The following is an 18,588-nucleotide window of genomic DNA, read 5'->3' as shown; positions in this document are numbered from 1 at the left end:
AGACTAGCCTGGCCAATATGCTGAAACCCCGTCTCTACTAAAAATACAAAAATTGGCCCAGTGTGGTGGCAGGTACCTGTAGTCCCAGATACTCGGGAGGCTGAGGCAGGAGAATCACTTGAACCCAGGAGGCGGAGGTTGCAGTGAGCCGAGATCGTGCCACTGCACTCCAGCCTGGGCAACAGAGTGAGACTCCGTCTCAAAAAGAAAAAAAAACGTTTCCATTTCATCTACTGGACTGGAGTGTAGTGACGCGATCTCAGCTCACTGCAACCTCCACCTCCTGGGTTCAAGTGATTCTCCTATCTGAGCCTCCAGAGTAGCTAGGATTACAGGCATGGGCCACCATACCCAGCTAAATTTTTTTTGTATTTTTAGTAGAGACGGGGTTTCACCATGTTGGCCAGGCTGATCTTGAGCTCCTGACCTCAAGTGATCCACCAGCCTTGACCTCCCAATATGCTGGGATTACAGGTGTGAGCCACCATACCCAGCCTCCATTCCATCTACTTCTATTTAAGTAAACAAATTTTCTTGGCACTTATGTCTCTAAAATGAAAACTAGAGAGTTGATACCAAACCATCTCTTCCTTGTATTAAGTAATAATCATACACACATGAAGTGTTTGGGGGAAAAGCCCAATAACATTCTGTTTTGTCATGCTTAAAAATTATTTATCAAAATGTGTGGTATGTGTATATATTTATGTTCTGATCATTTGTATACTAATAATAATGTAATGAGGACTCAATCCAGAAGAAAAATAATTTTTACACTTAGAGTCTTACAATTTCAGGAAAGAAAAAATCTTAAACTTTAATTTCTATACATGTTTTTACAATGGAAAGATGATAAAATAGTTAACAACAGACTTGAAAATAGATTAGGATAAAATTCAGCAGTAGGGGTTGGAAATACGAATTTAAGGAGGAAAAGGAATGATGTAAAATTTCCAACTGTTGGCCGGGCGCGGTGGCTCAAGCCTGTAATCCCAGCACTTTGGGAGGCAGAGACGGGCGGATCACGAGGTCAGGAGATCAAGACCATCCTGGCCTACACGGTGAAACCCTGTCTCTACTAAAAAATACAAAAAGCTAGCCGGGCGAGGTAGCTGGCGCCTGTAGTCCCAGCTACTCAGGAGGCTGAGGCAGGAGAATGGCGTGAACCTGGGAGGCGGAGCTTGCAGTGAGCTGAGATCCCATCACTGCACTCCAACCTGGGCGACAGAGCAAGACTCCGTCTCAAAAAAAAAAAAAAAAAAAAAAAAAATTTTCCAACTGTTAAAATCTTATGATATTTTTAAATGGATGATGGTGGTGGTTAAATTACTGCAGTATTCAAATATATATTGGATATATTTAAGAAATCTATGTAAGTTATATTTTTAAATCTCAATATTTAGAATATAACAGAAATTACATCCTTTGTGAGTAAAACTTACATAAAAGCTTAGATTTCAACTTGATATGTGTGAGGAGTATATACAAGGGTTTCCAAAATTATTTTAGCAAGTACACTGGCTTCATAAATATATCATTTTATACTTACACAAACATTTCTATGGATTAATTTATAGAAGTGACATTGATATATCTGAAGGTGTACACATTTACATTTTGTAGTAGGTATTGCCAAATAGCATACAGAAAGGTAGTGCCGATTTATGTTCCTGTGGATAATAGTGTAACTACTGTTTCCAATAGATAATTACATTATTTACCAGATCACTTTGCATAGCAAATTTGGGCCTGTAGTGAGCAATTTTTAAAGGAATGCAAATGTGGAGAGCTACTTTTCCCCACTTAGCATTGCTTGTCAACAATCCGAGTGAATCACTACTACCTCTCCTCGAAGCAAGACTGCAGTAAGCCGTGTCCCCCCTTTCCCTGATCTAAATTAGGTCCCCATGCTATCATTGCTAATTTCACCTTTTATCATTCTTTCGTAGAAACTAGGAGAATTTGTAATTATACATACAAAAGCCTGTCTCCCTCAGTGGGTTCTTAGCTCCATGTGGGCAGGGAATATGGCTGTTTTCCACCCCTGTATCCCCCTTTGCCTAGCTCATAGTGTATGCTCAGAAAAATAGCCACTGAATGAATGGGCTGAGCATAAGTGAGGGGAAATTCCAAGATTCAGGATCATAATACACAATCTTCATTGCCACTAGCCACGTGTGACTATTTAAATTTAATTAAATAGCTATACTTACCCATAATCCATGCACTCTGTAACCACGTGGGGCTAGTGGCTACCATTTGAATAGTATATAGATTATAGAAGACTTCAATCATCACAGCAAGTTCTACTGGACAGTGATGATACAGGATGATAGTACGTTCATTCTCAAAACTATCCCTATGCTTGGCACAGAGTAAATACTTAAGAAATGTTTGATTGAATTAATGAGCAAATAAACACTGTATCTCCCTCTCTTATTCTTGAGCTACATGTTTTGATGTAGAATCTGCTTGTACCAAATTGCCAAACATTCTCTGAACTTGCCTAGCACATTACATTTCTTGCCACAGAGTGCCTTGAAGAAGCCAGCCCCTTTTCCTGCTCATTTGAAAACACATTTGAATAAAATAGAAAAAAAACAAGCAATGTTCTGTAGTGGAGAGAATCCCTTGGATGTGAATCTGTGTGTGGGCCCTGTTACTTGTTGGTAGTGACCTTGGGCATGTTTTCTAACCTCTGGCCCTCTGTCTCTTTCTTTGTGGATTATAGTAATGCCCACACAGCATGGGGTTTTGTGCAGATGAAATGAGGGTGTGTGCATGTGAAGCATCTAATAGTGGCATGGCTGGCACATGGAGTTCAAAACAGTAGCTCAAAACTTATTTATGGCCAGGCATGGTGGCTCATGTCTATAATCCTAGTGCTTTGGGAGGCTGAGGCAGGAGGATTGCTTGAGGCCAGGAGTATGAGATCAGCCTGGGCAATATAGCAAGATCCCATCTCTACCAAAAAATAAGACAAAACAAAAAATAGCTGGGTATGGTAGCTATAACTACCTGGGAGGCTGAGGCAGGAGGGTTGCTTGAGCCCAGGAGTTTGAAGCTATAATACCATGAGCTATGATCACACCACTGCGTGCACTCCAACCTGGGTGACAGAGCGAGACCCTGTCTCTAAAAAAAAAAAAAAAAAAAAAAAAAAAAAAAAAAAAAACCCTCGAAAACTTATTTACTCTCAGCAGCTTGTGTCCTACAAACTTCATACCTGGATTACAAATGAAACACAACAGCTGATCTCCTATATCCTTACACATTTTGGAGGGCTTATTTTCCTGAAGAATCTAATCATTGCTAATCATTTCAGCTAGTGATTCAGCTAACACAGGTGTTCATTTGACCCCCCCCCCACAATACTGGGCCCATCTTGATAGTCTGCACAGATTTTCCACACTAGTCAAATGACTGAGGCATGGAGCGAGACTTCCTCCTCCCATTCAGACTACCTCATGGTGTTTCTGCAATGCAGAGAAAGTACCTGCGGCCCTGTGGGCTTAAAGTTTTCTCATCTTAGACCTTGGAAAAAAAAAAAGGTAGGGAAGGGGGAATTTCTAGCCTTGCTCTTAGATCCTTGTTTCCAAATCCCACAGCTCCGTTAATGGTGCATGAAAACAGAATTCTATCTGCATGATTTGAAAGGGTTTTCACATGGTCTCTCATTTACGAAAGAATAACCTTATGAAGCTGATGGCTCAGATAATTCTCTCATTTTTTTTTTCTGCTGGAAAATCTGAAGCCTAGAAAGGTTGTTTGTTAATGTGTTTCATAATCATTTTTTGAACACTCACTGCAAGCCATAAGTGGTCTTAAGTCCAGGGAAACAGAGAGAAAAGTCACAGAGAGAAAAGCCACAGCTTCTTCCCTGGCTGGTGGGAGAGGCAGAGAAGTCAATAAGAAATGTCAGTACAGGGCACTAAATGCCGAGATCAGGGTGATGGGTGAGTAGGGATGCACCCAACCCAGGTCTTAGGGTGCAGTCTGGCTTCTTGGAAGAGGACTCAGTTGTGGCACCGAAGGAAATTAGTCGGGAGAGGAAGCCCTGAAGGGGCATACTCAGATCAGGACTGGTGGCAGCATGTGAGTGGTAAGGGGCTTGAAGTGAAAAATCTATTAACAGTGGTTCCAGGCAAGAAATTCAGTGGCCTTAATAATCTGAGACAGGGTGTGGAGGAGAAGGGATGGCTTCCAGAGATATTGGGAGGTAGCGATGTTGCCAGGTTTTAGCTGTAAGCAAACTTACATCCTAAAGCTCCGTTTAAAGTGCACAGCAACATGCTATAATGAATGCAGAGAATGATTTAGGAGCTCCCAAAGAACTCTGCTGGTGACAGCTAGCCTGACTTAGCCTTTTGACTGTTTCTCCTCTGTGCTTTCAGTGGATGTGCTTTACGTCACCTGTGGTCACTGGTACCATTGCTCCTATCCATGGAAAAAGAGGCTACATTTTCTAATTGAACCAAATAGGGTGTGACTGAAGTTCATGGAAAATGAGCAACTTCATGTGCCATGAAGAGTCAAAGGCCCTTTCCAAGCCAACTCCATCGTGCCCAACATGAATTATCCCCATATGTCTGCAGAGAGTTTGTTGTCCAAGTATCACAAAAGCAAAGGGCCTCTCGTCCTTAGGAAACTAACCTCTTAAAAATACCCCAGCATTTGCCAGTTCAATAGTTTTGAACTGACTTATGGGCATTAAAACCTTTTTCTCTTAAGAGGAAAAATTCCTAGCCAGGCTGAGAAAGCTCATATCAAGTTTCAGCTTGATTCATTTCAAAACCGCCATGAAAATTGGGACATTTTCTCCACACCACGATGGGTTAGTCATGGAAATTCTGCCTTAATCGCAGCTACCATGGCCACAGTCATGAAGCATGTGCTCTGTGCCTCTGAAAAGTGATGTGACAGTATTGGAGAGTTTCTCCCCTTTACTGTCAGAAAGCAGAACTGCATTACAGTTCATGATCTATGAAACATGCCAGGGTAACCTGAGGTTCCCTTTTCAGCAAGCAATCTCATATTTGGTATCTTTTTTTTCTGTATGGCAGTTTGGTTTGGTAGCTGTTTCCAAAAAGTACTCTTTCCCAACTAAAACTGTAGAAAGTTAAACTTAGCAGAAATGTGCATTAAGCTGGGTGTGGTGGCTCATGCCTGTAATCCCAGCACTTTGGGAGGCCAAGGTGGGTGGATCACCTGAGGTCAGGAGTTCGACACCAGCCTGGCCAACATGGTGAAACCCCATCTCTACTAAAAATACAAAAATTAGCCAGGCATGGTGGCGCACACCTGTAATCCCAGCTACTCGGGAGGCTGAGGCAGGAAAATTGCTTGAACCCGGGAGGCAGAGGTTGCAGTGAGCTGCAATTGTACCACTGCACTGCAGACTGAGGGACAGAGCAAGACTCTGTCTCAAAAAAAAAAAAAAATGCATTAAGGGGTTAAGAGTGGCTTCCCCTGAGGGACTTGGACCTTCCTCTTACTCATGAGTGACAGAAATAGAGCAGTCTTCTCTGCCATCTGTCCTGGAGACACTTGCTAAGCGTGGCCAGGCTTCACTGTGCATAGGTCTTCTTAGTGCAAACTTCAACCAGTAAAACAGAATGGGCCAATCCGCCCTCTCTGCATCCATAGCAAAGAATGCTTCTTCAGCCTTGAAGCTGCTCACGTCCTGCTAGGAGCCATTTCTATAAGCTACATTCCTGGGTTTTTTCTTGAGATAGTTCATTCATTTGCTTATTCCTTTATTGACAGAGGAACCAGCATATTTTCCCTAGGGACATTCTAGACTTTGAGAACACAAGGATGAGTTCCTGCCTTCCTGGGGCTTACAGCCTAAGTGCGGGAGACAGACATCACACTTCTGGGTTGTTTTAAAAGTATAATTCATTACAGACTGCCACCTCACACATTCCGAAATCCTAAACTGCCAGGTGGACTTAATTCAGTGAACCCAGGAAGGTCGGGGGTTGGCAAAGATGGACTCCTCCCAGGAGTCCTGGCAGAAGTTTCCTGGTGTGAACTTGTCCACCCCTGCACACAAGTGGACTTACCAAGTCCATCCTAAGAGGGGCCCAAAGCTGTCCCATCCCCTCCCCTGGCTCCCTGCATTCCTCTCCCACCCCACTGTTATGCTGGGTCACATCTCGGGCCTCTTCCTGGCTCCAGCTGCAGTGTGTCTGACCTGCCACCAATCATCTGAGCCTTTGGCCACCATTTTCGTCGAGTGCTCCAGCACCTCTGTGGCCTTCCAAATCGGGCCAGCGCTCCTCAGCCCAGCATGGGAGGCCCACTGTTAGAGAGCCCAGGCAGGCTCTATTCACTGGGCCCTGGAACACCCTGTCAGTCACTTGGTGGCCTCTCCACTCCTCCGCTTGGCCAAATCCTCACTCCCTTCCCTCCCCTCAGCCCCCGGCCTCCTCTAGGGCAGTGCTTCTCAGCATTTGCTGCATGTTCACATCCCCTGGGGAGACTGACACCTGTTTGTGCCCAGGATGCACCCCAGATGGGGTGAGTCAATCCCTAGGATGCAGTGGTGTTTTGTTTTTTTAAATTGTGCAGGTGATTCCTCCATGCAGCTGAGGTGGAGAAGCAGAGTTAATTAGCCTTTTGTTGTTCTTTAATCACTTCATCCTGCTCAGCTTTTGCTCCTGAGCTTGTTTTAGTTTCCTGGACAGAGCCATGATATAGGTTTGTCCAACTCTGCCCCTGATAGCTCCCAGCCAAGGCCCTTGGCAGCTGCCTGTTTGCTGGAACCTTTAACGACCCTCTCTTCCATCTCCTTCCCTGGCTGTCAGTCAGCATCTGCTCCTTGGTTTTTCGTCCTCTCTCCTCTCCCCAAGCCTTCCTCTGCCCCTCGTTATGCCTCTGTCCTCCCCAACCAGCCCCTCTGACCCCCAACAAATTTCACTGTCCTGGGCCTTATTTCCTTCTACCAGAACAGTTGGAGATCTGCATGGATAAGCTGCTAAACTCACTGTATGTAGAGTACATGCAAGGGTATTTGTGCGGTGTTCTTCCATAACAGTAAAACTTAGGAGGGGGAAATGATTTGGAAACTAGCTATCCAACAAATGGGATTGATTAATTGCAGTGCAACAACAATTAAAATATTTACAAAGAATTTTTAGAGACATGGCATATTAGGTTAAGTGAAATAAGCAGAATGCAGTATTACATATAGTATGAGCTATACTATCTATTTATAGGAAAAAAAGCCTGGAGGAAAATATATGAAAATACTAACAGTGCTTGTCTCGATGTGGTAAGATTGTAGTTGACATTTTTTGTTGTTACAATTTCATGTTTTGTTTTTTAAAAATTATACACTGATCATGTATTACATTTGTCATCAGGGGAAAAGTGATTTGAAAAGATGAATTGGGGAGGTTCATGTCAGATGGTGGCTTTTTGCGTCCATCCAAGTGTGTAATGGGGAGTTTTCATTTTAGACAACGTGGACTTACTAGAGGAGAGTCCCAGGGTAGAGTCTGGAGGAGAACCTTTTAAGAAAATAAGTTTCTCCAGCCTGGGCAACATGTCGAAACCCCATTTCTACAAAAACTACACAAATTAGCCAGGTGTGGTGTTGCGTGCCTGTAGGGAGGCCGAGATGGAAGAGTCACCTGAGTCCAGGAGGTTGAGGCTGCAGTGAGCTGAGATCGTGCCACTGCACTCCAGCCTGGGAGACAGAGCAAGACCCTGTCTCAAAAAAAAAAAAAAAAAAAAAAAAAAAAAAAAAAAGAGGGAGGGAGGGAAAGAAAAGAAAGAAAGAAAAAATAATAATAAGGTTCTCTTAAAGGAAGGCCCCTTAGAGGGGTCAGCCCAGTGAGACAGCACTGGAGAAGCACATTCTAGCAGGGGGATTCTTTGCCCTCCCCTGGCACCCTGCTGATCCAGCTAGAGAGGTGGGTGCCTTTATGAGCCTCACTCAGGTACTGGGTGCTGATGGGCTCCCTCTTGGCTTCAGAGCACCACTGATGTTTTTCTTTGTGCCATCTCTGCAGATGGCTAACCTTTTGTTATACCTGCCTTGCCCTGATAAGAGGAGTTAATTGAGTAATTATTCATTCATCAGGTGCTAGGATAATGTCACTTAATATAATCTCAGGTGTAATTTAATGGCTTCTTCTGACCAGTGCTTGATTTTGCATATCGTACTAAAGAAAATAGTTTGCAGATAACACCTGCCTGTTCATTAATAGAATAAAGCTGTCACACAGCCAGACCACTTATTATAACCATCAGCAAAAGAATTCTCCCCAAAATAAAGTGAGGGGAAATGCACATAATCTTTTTTAACTTCTCTGTCCTGGACCAGTATAGCTGCAGTTATGGCAGTTAGGATGTTTTTAGCTGCAAATAAAGAATATCTTATTAAAACTGGCTGAAATAACAGGGGTTTGTTAATTTCACATGGCAAGAAGTCTGGGCACTAGATCATCCCAGGGGTGCAACCCATCGGGGTTGTCAGTTAACATTTTCCATTTTTCTGCCTCGCCGTCCTGTGACTAGATAGCCACATGGTCACAAGATGGCTGCCACAGCTCCAGACATCCCATCCTTACAGTAGCATCCCAGGCAGGAAAGAAGAAGAACAGCAACACAAAAGGCCTTCTCACTTGCCTCTCTCTGGACTGAGAGAAAAATCTGTTTCCCACAGGCTCTCAGTGTACTGCCCTGTATTGCTCAGTAACTCAAATTGGACTACATAGCTGCCTCTAGACCAGTCACAAGTGCAGAGGAGCAGGACTGCCATCTCTTCTTGTCTTTTGGAATCAATGACTGGCATCCACTTGCCTGTGGCTGTTGTACCTTGTAATAACTGCCTTTTGTGTCGAGACTGCCAGAGTGTTCTGTCTACTAAAATGGACTTGGATTTGTGGAAAAAAGAGGATTCTTCCTCTAATCCTCTTTCTGTAGCTTTTTAAAGATTTATGGATATAGCTGTAGAAGAGAAAAAGAAAAATCCTGTTTCTCTCTCTTCCATGCAATAGCTTGTTAAACTAAGAAGGAAATGATTATCCCATTCAGTTTGAATCCTGTTTATTGAATGACCAAAGGATGTAAACAGCCTTTATAAAAGATGAAGTGTAATCCATACAGAAATGATTATTATTGAGAAAAAGAGGTGCTTATGACATATCATAAGAGCCTTTGCTCCTATTTTGGCTCTTAAAACTCTGTTTTACTTTTGTTTTAGACTTAGAAGGTTTTGACTCCGTGGTATCATCTACTGAGAAACTCAGTCATCCGACCACAAGCAGACCAAAAGCTACGGGGAGGCGGCCTCCGTCCCAGTCCCTCACATCTGTAAGTGTCTCCTCATACTGTATGTCCCCTTACTTCTCTACAGCTGAAAAGCAGGACAGATTAGAGACTCTAGCTAAGGACTCTTCTGCAAGCAGCCGATTTGAGGACACCCCAGGAGAGGGAGGCCATGAGATACACTGCCAACCAAAAGTGATTTCAGAGTCTTCTTGAGTCAAGCAGCATTTCTTTCTATTTGTTCTTTGTGTTTCTGCCAGCAAGGTAGGCGCTCCCTATTCCCACCTTCCTTTTCTTTCCTTCCAGACTGATTCTTATTTGAACCTGAAATGAAAAGGGTAAGAAAAAAAATCACGTTTTATGGTGGGGAAAGGAGAATGAGGCTGGTTTGGTCTGTAAACAAAACAAAACTTTACTAAATAAAGATCTGCTCCTATATAGCATCAGGCAGCAGCCGAACCTTTCTCTCAAATCCCCGTTGCCTGTACCCCTCCACAGAATACCACGCAGACCTTCAGGAGATTGTTTTCAAACATATGAGGCACCTGATGATGAAGGAGAGACCGATTGGAACACTCAGGATAACCCATAGAAGATTTTTGTTTGGGTCGTTTTGAATGACTTTTTATTGCGAACCTAGTACACACTTATTGTACCAAATTTGAACTAAAAAATGCATGAAGAAGAAAGTTACCTGTCATCCTGCTCCCCAGTGCAAAGAACTGTTAACTTTTTGCTATACAGCCTTAGCTTTTTTAAAAAAACAAATTGTATCTATAAAATTATTTCTTCACAAATAGGATTATGTAATATGCATCATTTTGAAACTTGCTTTTCTCCTCTTCTGTTGTGTTCCTTTCTCCCCAGTCATGACACATTCTTCCCTGACATCACATTTCATGGCTGCCCATTTTTCTAACCTATGAGTATGTGAGTGTTTAGCCAATATACCATTATTGGGCATTTATGTTTTTTCCAGTTCCTCATTATAAACAACACTCAAATGAATGTCACTGCAGAAAAATCTTGATGCTGTTCTAAAATTATTGACTTGGGTAAAAATTTTCTGGAAGCGGGTCAAAGGGAAATGTATGCTTTGCTTTTGCCACAGGTTGTTCCGTCCCCTCCAAGCTCACCTTCCACAAGTTGTGTCTGTGTATAAGATCTCTCTCTCTCTCTCTCTCTTTCTCTCTCTCCCTCTCTCTCTCTCTGTATCTGTTTATTTCTGTGTAGCACATTGCCTTGTTCCAGTGAGTCTAAGTCCTTATAACCTCTACCCAGATAAACCAAGGAATTAACCTTTTGCAGGTTTCCCAGGACACATCCTATTTTCATGTCATCACTGATCCCACCTAAGGTGTCATCATTTAGAAGAAAAAGAATGTCACTTCCTTGGAACCTCTTCTCTCATGTCTAGAGTCTGGAAGTATGGTTTGAGTCATCCTATTTTTCCTCTTAGTATGAAACAAACCTAACTTTGCATTGACACATTTTTGGGTGAAAGACTTTTAAAAGTAGCTGACTTTTTTTTACTGTTATACAGACTTCTCTGTCAACACCACCTTCTTTCCCCTCTCCCTCTCACCTTTTCACACCCCACCCCAACACCCCTCTTATACCCACGACCTGTTTAGTTGCTTCTTAGTATCTCTATATTTTGTTTTTCAATCCTACCTCCTCCATCTTCTCTATAAATCCTTCATCATTTTTGTCTTCCTTCCAAATCCGTCCCAACTTTTCAAGGTCTAGAGAGCCTTGTGACTTCCAGAATTACAGACAGGTTTAAATTACCATCTCTTGTCTCATCTTTGGTCCATACATCCCATGCCTGAGAGTTCGTATGTATTTGGGGGATGTGGTAAGGACATATCATCTTCACTGCCTTCAGACTACACAGTTGTTCATTCATTCAATAAATCTTTATAGAAATCTATCCCCTATGGGCTCGGCACTGTGCCAGGTACCAAAGATACAACTGGAATGAAAAGCACATGGTCACTGTCTGCAAGAAGCTTATGACACAGTGACTCGAAGTTTGACATTTTATATGAAGTGATTTCATTTGCAGACTTAGAACAAAAGGATATATTTGTGCTTTAAAGTATAAATATTGTATTCTCTTCCCCTCATTCCCATTCATCCCCACTTGGATGTGTACTTTGAATTCCTATTTAGTCTTCTTCCAGTTAGCACCTGTGGATTTTTCATAGGCAAGTGGAGGCTTAGTGGATATGGGCATATTCCTCAAAGGCCACTGGGGGGAATGATGGAGGAAATATACCAGTCATGATTCCCCAGCCTGGGGCCTCTGACCCTAGCTGAAGCTCTTTATGCTTATAGGATTCAAAGAGCAAGCTTTGATTGGCAGCTCATGAACCCTAGGTTGTATTGAAGGGAACTGGCTTTTTGAATAAAATCTCAAAATGAAAGGATCCAGGCATGGTATGGTGGCTAAGCAGTTAAGCCTAGATTAATAAGAAGGCTTGGTGGTGGGGGAAACGTTATTCTAGGTAATTGGATTTTCAGATTAAATGAAGATTAACAAATAAAACCTGTTAAATTGAAAACTTTGCTTAAAAATTCCCTAAAATGCATTAGATTTCTGCCTTAAGTAAACAGAAGAAAACATAACAATATTTTTGGGTGTAATTTTTCTATAATGATGCCAAGTGGTGACTTTAAATGGGACTGTTTTTCTACCACCAGGGTAGAAAGCATAGAGATGAAGCTGAAGATGAGCTTGTCCAAAGAGATCTCTGGAAGATTCTTCATTCTAAAGGATTCCTTGCTATAGGAACTCTTATTTTAATTTGCTTTGTTCTAAAATAGGGAAATTCTAGCCCAGTGATCATCTATGACCAAGTGAATTCCAGTGAATTGGTCCAGAATTTTTTTTTTTCAGACAGGGTCCTGCTCTTTTGTCCAGGCTGGAGTGCAATAGTGCAGTGTCAATGGCTCACTGCAGCCTCGACCTCTGGGGCTCAAGTGATCCTTCCACCTCAGCCTCCCGAGTAGCTGGGACTCCAGGTGCACACCACCGTGCCTGGCTAATTTTTGTATTTTTCGTAGAGATGGAGTTTTGCCATGTTGCCCAGGCTGGTCCCAAATTCCTGGGCTCAAGAGATCCTCCCACCTCAGCCTCCCAAAGTGTTGGGATTACAGTCATGAGCCACCACGCCTGGCCTCATCTGGCTTTTTTATCTTTACAGTGATCTTCACAGTGAGGCAGAAAGAACAGGGGTGTCGTCCTATATTTTACCAAAAGGTGCTGCCATTCTGTAAATATACTGTAGCAATACAGACTCCAAAATGAATGTTGACTGTCAGCAATAATGAGCGCAGAGATTTAGCAGCAGGTACCAAAGGAGATATGAGCTTGTTGCACTAGCGAGCAGGGCTGTGCTCTCAAGCTGAGGAAACACCGGTCACTGGACCACAGCCTGGTGAGCCCTTATCCCTGGAAATGGTTTTCTCTCAGACACATCCTTTAGGGCACTTCCGTATGCAGCAGATTTAGCAATCCTGGAAAAGGTCAAGGAAAAGGAAGAGGAGGGAATGGAGGAGAGGCAGATTAGAGCAGCCTCTTGTTGACCTGTGTGGGGTTCTTCCCTGGTGGACTGTCAGCCCTGTGAGGGCAGGCATTCTGTGTGGCATGTCACTAAGTCTGCAGTACAAGCCCAGTGCTTGGCACATGGTAGCAAATGTTTAGAGGAAGGAGCAGGAAAGGATGGACGATGGATGCTTGCAAGGCTGAAGTGATTGATGGACATCAGTGGCAAGATCCCTGGTTTAGGAAACCTTGCTTCTTAGTCGCAGTTCTGCCACTAATCAGCTCTGTGACTTGAGCGCGTGGATAACAGCACACTTTTTTGCCTCACAGGGTTATTGTGAGAAGACAAAATAGCAGTGTCGAGGGCTTTGGAAAGCACATAGCATTATATTCACGAAAGCGGTGTCAGCTAAGGTGTAATTCTGACAAAAGCATTTTCTTTTGGCTTTATCAGTCATCCCTTTCAAGCCCTGATATCTTCGACTCCCCAAGTCCCGAAGAGGATAAGGAGGAACACATTTCACTTGCGCACAGAGGAGTGGACGCGTCAAAGAAAACTTCCAAGACTGTTACCATATCCCAAGTGAGTGACTAGCCATGGCGAGGGTGTCCCTGTCATTTCATGCATGTGCTAATGATGGGTTATAAACCAAACAAAGATACACAGACAGTGCAGGTGTTTGTCATTCTTCAATGACAGCGATTCTATTACTCATCAAAATCCTTGAGGCATGTTGCAGTCTCCAAAACTAGGCACAATCCCTGAGATACAAGTTCAGTTGTTTATTTCCCATGTTTCTCTCTTGTGGTTTGATCTCCTCTTCATACCATCACACACACATTCACAAATGCCTTCACACACTACCACCATCACCACAACCAGAACAATTTAAAAAGCCTTGAGATGTCTAGAGAGAAGACATTAAATATATTAAATGCTGTGCCCTCTGCCCACAGATCTTGTCTTTTATGTTCAAAGCTGGTCACAAATTATAGTTGGAAGATCACAAATATAGATAACTAATGTGGTCTCTTAAAGAAAATTGATTTGGATTCACATTCTATGATAAATTTATAGTCTAAAAACACTTTAATTTTATTCCATGCCCAGAGAATAGTATAGATACTTTAAGTTATTAGTTTATGAGAAACAAGGAAGACATTTAGCTCTTGGCTACTGCATTTAACTTTTGAGGAGCATCTTTTTTTTTTTTTTTTTTTTTTTTTTTGAGACGGAGTCTCACTGTGTCTCCCAGGCTGGAGTGCAGTGGCGTGATCTCAGCTTACTGCAAGCTCCGCCTCCCGGGTTCCTGCCATTCTCCTGCCTCAGCCTCCTGAGTAGCTGGGACTACAGGCGCCCGCCACCTCGCCCGGCTAGTTTTTTGTATTTTTAGTAGAGACGGGGTTTCACCATGTTAGCCAGGATAGTCTCGATCTCCTGACCTCGTGATCCACCCGCCTCGGCCTCCCAAAGTGCTGGGATTACAGGCTTGAGCCACCGCGCCTGGCCTTGAGGAGCATCTTGTATAAATTCTCTTCTTCGTATGAATATGAATCAAGATTTTAAAATTCCATTTTCTCCCACTAAGCAAACCAAGTCAACTGGAATTATTTTCTCTGAATATTAGCAACTTCTTTCTGTCTAAAAGCAGAAAACTGTAGTCACTTGAAGCAGGAATAGCACAAAGAAATTAGTTTACCATGGAATTTTCCTTCTCCGTAGATTTAAGAATTTACATGTATAGATTTTCTTACAAATCTGATACAGTATGCAAAATGTGATCCTATACAACAGATCAACTGTAATTATTCACAAAACCGAAGCATTCTTTCTTTATAAAAGGATTCCATTTGCAGAAATTGGATTTAGACCCGTTTTTTCTGGTGACTGTAGGTATAGGTTCATTCTGACATCCCTGGGGTGTCTCTACAGTGACATCTACTGGTGGACAGTGGGTTTTCACGGTTCTGATTTGCACAGTTCTATCGCATTAGCCTATTTCACTTCCCTGGAGTTGTCATGTCATGCTCTTCACTGCTTCTAGAAATTCCACTTGAACTAATTTGATCTAGGGAGGGTGGTGGCCTATACTCTGTGAGGGCTTTAAAATTGCTCAGTAGCCGAAATGGGCCGGGAGAGCGAGTCATGTAGGAAATGCCAAGAGAAGCCTTGATTCAAGAAGTGTCTGGAAGTCAGTCAGTGCAAAGGCATTGGTGGGTCACAGGAGTATGGGAGGTCCGCAGGGATGCAGGATGGGAAACAGGAAAAGGCATAAGCCCAGGAATAGGTGACAAGCAAAGGAGAGAAGGACAGGAGTGCGCAAATCTTCAGACTCAGGTAGCCACAGTTGCAGTGCTGGACTTGAGGGATCTGGTTGATAGGGAATTGCCCCCCCGTTTCCGCCGGTTGTTACCTATGAGTCTTGGGGAACTACTCGGCTACCTCTCTAAGCCTCCGTTTTCTGCTTGGTAAAATGCTTGTGCCAACCGATCGTTGTTCAAATTGTCTAGCCGGCGTCCGGCATGTGATCATTGCTCCAGAAATGTCAGTTCCTCTTCCCTCTTACTCTAACTCCTACTAATGATAAAGCACGGGCTGGCGGAGCACTATCCCTGGCAGGAGAGAGCGCTTTTCCTCAATGGTAACTTGGCAGAAAGAAGGCGAGCAGAGAGGCTGGGAATGATGGCCCATCTGCTTTTGGCTTTCTCTGCCCAGTCTCTCCCTCTAGCACAGCCTGAATCCAGACTCTGCCTCCTCACCATGCCAGCCAAGCCCCTTTTGGCTCCTGTGCTGGGGTGGCCTGCTGGGTACCTGCTGCTGGAGGGAGTCTCGCGGCCGTGTTGCCAAGCTTCACCACCAGCCTCTACTTCTGCCCTGCTGCTTATCCTCCCCGCCTCCCAACATCCTGTCCCACTCTTTTCCCTCCTTGCCACCTGCCTCCCAGCTCCCTTGTTGGTGCCTTCTCCCCCAGGGGCCTACTGGGCACCCCTCTTCTCTCTCACCCATGACTGTCCTTCTTCCTGGGCCCTCCTGGCCTCCTCAGGACACTCTTTCTCCGTCAGGCCTCTCCTGCCAGTCTCCTCCATCTTCAGCCTGGCCTTCGCTGGCTCTTTCTCTCAGCGTATTGTGCAGCTTAGGGTCTCCCAGTCCTGGAAAGTGAACGGAACCCTTCCCTGATCCCCCCTCTCCCTGAGGCTTCCGCATGAGCATGCTCCCTCTCTCCTGTCTTCCTGCCTCAAACAAGTTTCTGGAAAGAGAGTCCTAAACTTGCAGGCCACACCTTCGCCTCCCATCCAGGTGCTCATCCGCCACGAGCAGGTTTCTGTCTCCCTGGCTCCACCAAGTGGACTCCACCCAGTTTTCCTCTCAGCACCCTTCACCCACGCATGCAACCACTTCGATCCTTCTGGACTCTCCTCTAGGCCTCTCTTCTGCTTCATCCCCTCTCCTCCTCCTCTTTCCCAGTCACTAAGGGCTCCTAAAATCCAATGTGTCAAAAACAGAATTCATTATCTGACTCTTCAACCTGCTGTTTCTCCCATGAAAGGTACAACCTTGATGCCTGGTGTGTCCACTGCACCCGTGGTCCCTGATCTGTCCTTCCTCCTCCACCCTCTGCATCCTGTCCAGGACCACATCTCCCTGCTCACAAGGCATCTGTTCTATGAGGGCAGGGACTCCATCCTTCTGGCCCACTCCTGCCCCCAGCACTGGGAACAATGCCTGGCGCTCTATGTCGGCTGTGCCTGCCTTCACTACATCACTCAAAGTTGTCTTGTGTCTATCCTCCTAACCACTGCCTGGGTCAAACCCTGACCACTTCTAGCTTACGTTGTGTAAGACTCTCCCAGCAGTTCTCTCCAGCTCCAGATCTGCCAACCCTTAGGCCCTTCTGCAGCCAGCATGGTCCTCAGCATGGTGTGCCCTCCTCTCACCCTTTCGCCCAGCTGCTTATACCTCCCAGCCTTAGCTCTGCCCCCAAGGCCCTCTCTTGCCCCCTCTGATGCTCTAGCAGTACTTCCCACCAATGCATTTTGCTCTGCGGTCTCTAGACCTTTGCCTGGCGTGTTCCCTCCCACTGCAGCTTGTTTCTCTAAGTGCCTCTCCTTTCCTCTGGCTACTTCTTGGTCCTCCTCCAAGACAAGACTGTCAGCACCTGCTTGCGATGCCTGCCCATCTGGATGGCTGGCCCCTTCTCTGTGTTTCTGGGGCTCTGTATGCTCACCTCCCTCTGTGCAGTCATCCCCCCATCGCAGTGCGTTGGTCTGTCTGTCTGTCTGCGCCCCACTGGGTTCGGAGCTCCCTGGAGACCAGGAGAATGCTTCAATGTCTTGTTCACTTCAGAGTTTGTGGTGCCTGGCAAGTCGCTGGGCATCTCGATGTGTATATTGAACCAGTCAGAAACTCTCTGTCCAGAAAGAAGGTCACATTTAAAATACATAGAAGGCGGCATGTGAGTAAGGGGGAAATGCCTGTACCAAGCAGGCCCTTGGTGGCTTGTGGATGAAGGAACAAGTGAATGGAGTGTGTGGAGAGAGGCAGGGACAGTGGTGTTAACAGAGAGTTTGACTAACCAGGACAAAGACACAACACACAAATCCCCAGCCCTGAACCCTCCCTGCCTTCCCTCGTCACAGGTGTCTGACAACAAAGCATCCCTGCTGCCCAAGCCGGGGACCATGGCAGCAGGTGGCGGTGGGCCAGCCCCTCTGTCCTCGGCAGTGCCCTCCCCGCTGTCATCCTCTTTGGGAACAGCTGGACACAGAGCCAACTCCCCTTCTCTGTTCGGCACGGAAGGAAAACCAAAGATGGAGCCTGCGGCCAGCAGCCAGGCGGCCGTGGAGGAGCTAAGGACACAGGTCCGCGAGCTGAGGAGCATCATCGACACCATGAAGGACCAGCAGAAGTGAGTGTCCGGGGACTCTTGGCGGCTGTCACCCAGGTTGCTCTCCGCCAGGCCAGCACCTAGTTCTGAAACCATGGATCCCAGCCTGCCTTGGACAGCGGGCCTGGTCTCCCCGGTGATGGTGGCAGCAGTGGTGGGAGTGCGTGTAGACCCCGAGAGTCTCAATTTATACTTAAATTACGCTGCATGTTTTTGCTGGACTTACTGTGTGCAGGAAGGGCACAGGCTGGCCACGGGGCATAGAAGGATGAGTCCATTGCAGGGACTGATGCTCTCAGCAGACTGCTAAGAAGAAAAGCATTTAAATCCCCCATAAAACACAGTATGTACATGAACCACTTCTTAAATAAGCTCAACAGCTAGCTTTTCCTCTTGCAACAGAAAAATGGCAGTTTCTTCACTTAGCTGCCAGATGAAGCAGTTGGCCTGCATTGAGGTACCGGTAATGTATGAAGAAGATGTAGGGAATCTTGAAGCCCAAGATTTTACATTGAGTAAGATGTTCTCACCATGAGACTGCAGTGGGCAGGGCGGGGCGGGGCGGGTCTTTCTCCACGCATGGCTGCACACACACTCTCACCACATCTCTAATCCTCAAAGAGCACTTAGACGAGGAGAAAGACCTGGACACAAAAATAAGTATCATACATCAGTATCATCCAGGATGTGGTTGCAATGACAAAGCCCATAGGAGGATTAGAAGTAGAGAATGGGCACAGTGGCTCATGTCTGTAATCCCAGCACTTTGGGAGGCCAAGTCAGGTGAACCACCTGAGGTCAGGAGTTTGAGACTAGCCTGGCCAACATGGCAAAACCCTATCTCTACTAAAAATACAAAAAAATTACTTGGGC

General features: G+C 45.0%; 1 protein-coding gene across 17 annotated transcripts in view; it reads left to right on the top strand.

The window, feature by feature from the left end:
- SH3KBP1 (SH3 domain containing kinase binding protein 1) overlaps positions 1 to 18,588 on the top strand; it is a 361,405-nt gene that overhangs the window by 337,129 nt on the left and 5,688 nt on the right. For 12 of the 17 annotated variants that reach the window (XM_015127045.3, XM_015127044.3, XM_015127038.3 and 9 more), the window contains 3 exons: positions 9,215 to 9,324; positions 13,284 to 13,412; positions 17,468 to 17,736. In XM_015127045.3, the coding sequence (XP_014982531.2) occupies positions 9,215 to 9,324; positions 13,284 to 13,412; positions 17,468 to 17,736 (508 nt within the window). The remainder of the gene's footprint in view (positions 1 to 9,214; positions 9,325 to 13,283; positions 13,413 to 17,467; positions 17,737 to 18,588) is intronic. The other 5 variants (XM_077989618.1, XM_028842134.2, XM_077989617.1 and 2 more) reach the window with 1 other exon arrangement.

Source organism: Macaca mulatta, chromosome X, assembly GCF_049350105.2.
Source record: "Macaca mulatta isolate MMU2019108-1 chromosome X, T2T-MMU8v2.0, whole genome shotgun sequence".
Lineage (NCBI taxonomy): Eukaryota > Metazoa > Chordata > Mammalia > Primates > Cercopithecidae > Macaca > Macaca mulatta.
This window is presented reverse-complemented; position numbering and strand designations above follow the sequence as displayed.